At 44.2% G+C, this 5,000-nt stretch overlaps 1 protein-coding gene across 1 annotated transcript in view; it reads left to right on the forward strand.

Moving 5' to 3' along the window:
- The window catches only part of foxn2a (forkhead box N2a), a 54,476-nt gene that overhangs the window by 30,122 nt on the left and 19,354 nt on the right, over positions 1 to 5,000 (forward strand). The window contains exon 2 of the mRNA XM_063191738.1: positions 2,320 to 2,936. Within this exon, the coding sequence (XP_063047808.1) occupies positions 2,334 to 2,936 (603 nt within the window). The 5' untranslated portion in view covers positions 2,320 to 2,333. The remainder of the gene's footprint in view (positions 1 to 2,319; positions 2,937 to 5,000) is intronic.

The raw sequence follows: 5,000 nt of genomic DNA on the forward strand, positions 1-5,000 counted from the left end.
CCATCCAGGGGTTGGTGTACTTAGCTGGCTGGCTGGCTGGCTGACTTGACTTCTCTCCTGCCTCTTAAATTAGAAGAGGCGAGAGAGCTGCTCTTGCCTCTGGATGGAAACTCCTTCTTCATTAATCACAAGCCTCCTCTCCCTCTCTCATCTCTCCACTCCTTCGTACACACACACACACACACAACACAGACGTTCACATAACACACACACTTAGACACTCACACACTCCTCGCTTACCCCTCAGGTCTCTGCTAGTTCATGTTCATCAGAGGCTAACGAGCGAGCGAGAGAGAGAGCGAGAGAGAGCAAGAGAGAGAGAGGGCCACTTGATATGAATACTCGACTCCTTTTAGAGGGCCCTCTTTTCAAGACGAAGGGGAGAAGAGGAGAGAAGAAAAAAAAAGAAAAGTGGGCAGGAGAGGTGAAGAGAGTGGCAAAGGGAATGAGGAGAAGAGAGGGAAGGAGAGGAGAGGCTCTATCTGAGATGCAAGTAGTTTTGATGCATAAGCACTACTATTATTGTTATTATTATTAAGCACTATTGAACCCCCCTGCATGTTTTACTTTTAGTAATTCTATGCATGTAACAAGTAAAACTCGTTGTACCCTTGTAAGAATAGGCAGGGGTGGGGAGGGGCTGTGGTGCTCTGCGGCTGCACTGATGCTACACCCGTACCACCTGCAGGCAGTTGGCCATGAAGACCCAGGGTCTAGTCTGGCCTGAGCCATGTCCCAACCCTACCCCATCTCTCTCTACTACTCGTTTCCTGGCCTACTCTTTGCTTTCGCTGTCATAAGAAAGGCAACAAAAACCCTAAACGTTTATTATCATTATTATTATTTTAAATGTATTATTATTATTATTATTTTTAAAGGGGCTCAGTCTTGTGGTTCATGAAGGGCATGTGTCACTGCTTCACAGTACTGAATGCTGATGTGCTATCCATTTGGCACAGTTGACCTATATAAATCTGGCTTTTTAAGGAGTGTCTGACCAGACAACCTTGCTGCATATTACATAATTTATAGCATACCAGGGTACAGGGACCCACTGAAGTGCAGAAATTAGGGCGTTGTAAAAATTCAGACCTGTTCATTTTTATGCCTGTGCCTACTGAAGGTGCTGGGTTCCGCCCTCTTTCTTTCTTTCTTTCTTTCTTTCTTTCTTTCTTTCTTGCTTTCTTTCTTTCAGAATTTCAGAATTTCAGACTTGTCATAAGACTTACATAATTTTTATCATGTAATGTTTGCTTGTCTGTCTTGCAGTGTTTATTCATTGCTCCAATATCATCTTGTCTTATTCTCTTTCTAGCCTCTGCTGTATAATTATTAAGGCTGTAACGATACAAGATGGAACCAAGAAATCTTGATCGTGATTCAGTCACGATACTGTATCGTGATTAGTGTTGCACCGATACCATTTTTAGGCCCCGATACGATACCTGATACCTGTCCGTGCAGTATCAGCCGATACCGATACCATACTGATACCCCCCTGTTTGAAATTTATATATACTTATTATGAACAGCTGCATACTTGGATGTAAAATCCTTGCCATCATGGCTATGTGAAACAGGAAAAAGACTAATACTGTACAAAGTGAATCCAGTAGAACTTTTTCTACTTTTTAGATACCTCTGATATAAAATAACTAAGTTCAAGGCTGCATACAAGTGCCATACAAGTATCGGTAAATGGTATCGGTGTCCTATTTTTTGGTACTTGCCGATACCGATACCACCATTTTAGTGTAGTATCTGGGCCTCGGCCGATACTGGTATCGGTATCGGTGCAACACTAATCGTGATGTAAGGAGGCAGTGTCATGATACGCTCTTTCAAATTTTTGTTATCCTTCCTTCCAGAAAACAACCATATGATATGATGTGATAGTGCTTCCAAGCTTCAAATGTGATACATTTCAGAAATCGTGGGGTGTATCGAACTGTAGGTTAAAAATTGTAATACGAACCAAATCGTGATTTGAGTGTATCGTTATGGCCCTAATAATTATTGCTTATGAGAAGTTTTTCCATCATAAACAAGTTCCCATCTTATCTTACTATCTTTTACCTTTCTCGATGTGTTTCCTGCAGACAGTCATTGTTTAATGGCTCCGTTTATTGCAATGGCTATACACATTATGAGTTGTATTGCTATTTAACCATACAATCTGTCTCTTGTATTTTCCCAAAGACTATCATGGTTTTAATGCGTCCAACTAGGATGTCTCACTGATCGTTATGATTACCGGTACATGTATGGTAAACTTATTTGTTATCCTTACACCATCTTTTCTTTTTATTGTTTCCACAGACTGTCGTGGTTTAATGGGTCCAATCATTGGGATGTCTCCGGATAAGAAAGCCGAGAGCCCGGGAGGGGTGGTGGTGGAGGAGCGCGGAGGGGGTCTGAGAGGGGGTCCGTGGGGGGGCGCGGGTACGCTCCCTGAGGCCGAGTGCGCCTCCTCCCCGTTGGCCACCCGCCTCGACCAATCCGCCGCAGACGAGGAGCTGACCAACCTGAACTGGCTTCACGAGAACCTTCTGCAGAACTTCACACTGGGAGACGCCATGACAGTGGGCGGCACCGGGGCTGGGGGTAGCCCGCTCTTCGACATCGAGGGAGAACCAGCCGGTCTCCTGGCCTCCTCTTCCTCCTCCTCCTCCTCCTCCTCTTCCTTCTCCTCCTCCTCGTCCAGGGGTGGAGGAGGGGACACGGTCAAGTCCAAGCCTCCCTTCTCCTTCTCGCTCCTCATCTACATGGCCATCGAGCACTCGCCCAGCAAGTCCCTGCCGGTGAAGGACATCTACGGCTGGATCCTGCAGCACTTCCCCTACTTTTCCAGTGCCCCCACTGGCTGGAAGAACTCGGTGCGCCACAACCTCTCCCTCAACAAGTGCTTCCGCAAGGTGGACAAGAGCCTGGGCAAGGTATGTTTGACAAAGACAAACATTACATAGACTGACAGGACATGACATGACATTAAACGACATCATCACATTGTGTTGCATTTGGGATGGGAAGGAGCCTGGGGAAGTTGAGGCCACATGATGGAGATTGTGATTGAAAAAGTTCTATCAGAGATTCTTTAAGTATAGAGATATGCCAACATAATAGGTTTCTATGGGCACCTAACGTGACCAGGTTCCGGTCTGCCTAAAGGGGCGTGTCATAATGCACCTAGCATTGAATAGAACAGTCCTCAGGTCTGCCTAGGTCTGCCTAAAGGGGGATTTCCCCCCCAATAATAGAACCCGGAAACAATCTCTCTCTACTCTCTCTGGTTATATCGCTCCAACACCATTTTGTTGCACTGGGTTAATTTGCTCACAATATATTGTTTTTGGGGAAGTTGTATCGTTACAGAAGTGAGGGAAAAGCGATATAGAGAAGTGATATAGAAAAGCCATGCAGACGCAGAAGCTATGATTGGACCTGACTCGAGAGTTCCAACACTTGCTGGAGCACCTGGTGTTTTGTCTCATGCAGGATATTTTCTCTTCCCAAACAAACTGTGTGTTCTGTTGTGCTAAAATCTTTATGGAAAGTCATCTGGTGAGTTAGAAAAATATGCATCAAAACGGTTGATTGTGACGTTTTATTTAGCTAGAATTACCCTGTTGATAGAAAACCAACCAGACGCATCATATGTCGCTACAACCTGATGCGCTTTAACTTTTAATTTGCTTCAGAATTTGGAAAATGCACTATACTTGAAGATACAATTATTTATTCCCCTTCCATGTTTAATTCCAAGCCACTTTCATGTGACTTCCACCAAGGTGTTATTGGGAGATTGCCCAGACCTTTTTACGGACCTTGCATGATGCAGTCAAGAAAACATACCATAAAATCAGTGGCTTCTACTGTAGGATTATATATAAGAAACTTGACTGCATGTGGCTAACAGAAACAATACTGAAGTTGGAATAGGCCCAGGTTCACACAGGTAAGGAGATACTTACTGTACATACACATGCATACACTTTACTAATAACATTACCCAGGACAAATGAAATGAGTTTGGAGCATGCATTGGAACATTAAAGTTTCTGAACTCTAGCAGAGAAGGCACAGAACAGACAATGGTATTTGTGTTTGATTTTATTTATTTATTTATTTTTGAGTATTTTGGATCGGCGACTGTTCTGGCTATTGTTTCATGCACATTGAATGTTCAGTAATGGTTCTTTCAGTAGGCTAACTCTGCTAGATACAGCGTCTTGACTGTAGCCTAGGTACCTGATAATAAGACATTGGCTATGTCTCAAATGACACTGTTTTGTCAGTGCACTGACAGTCAGTGCACAGTGCACACAGTGCACTGAGGTCTTTAGTGCATAGTGTCGTGGAAAAAATTGAGCACTGTGCCCTTGCTGGAAGTGATGGCTGAGCATGGCATTAGCTCGCCAAAATATGAGTTGGCTACTGTTTACAATGCACAGCGTCTGGTGCTTGTATTTCCATGTCCTTCACCCCAAAGGACAACAATCACACATACAATACTTTTGTTTGCATGAAAAGGTTGGTGTCCCATCAACATTACTTACAGAATTAGGAGACTGTTGACCAAACTCCGTGTCATAGTAAACATGGCCGCCGTTTAGTGCGTGCAGTGTCCATCATTCAAGCACTGCATTTTTCCGCCATTGTTAGGGGACCATCCTGGCACTTTCAGTGCACTGGCTCAACTGAAATTTTCAGGGCTAGGCACTGAAAAACAGTGCACGAAGTGCACAAGTGCGGCATTTGAGACACGGCCATTGTGTCAGCCCCAGACAGTGTACGGTTTGAAGGTTGGGAAACACTAGACTGGTTTTGGACTGAAAACAAAGCAAAAAAAAAAAGAAAGAAGAACTGTAGCAAAGTAGTTTCCATGGAAACCGTGATACCATAACAAGTCTGCTGTGGGCTGTGGTGGCAATGTTGAGCCTCTGTGGCATTAGAATGCCTTTGTTGTCGCCGTACACACACACACACACACACACACACAC

This window comes from Engraulis encrasicolus, chromosome 24, assembly GCF_034702125.1.
Source record: "Engraulis encrasicolus isolate BLACKSEA-1 chromosome 24, IST_EnEncr_1.0, whole genome shotgun sequence".
Taxonomy (NCBI): Eukaryota; Metazoa; Chordata; class Actinopteri; order Clupeiformes; family Engraulidae; genus Engraulis; species Engraulis encrasicolus.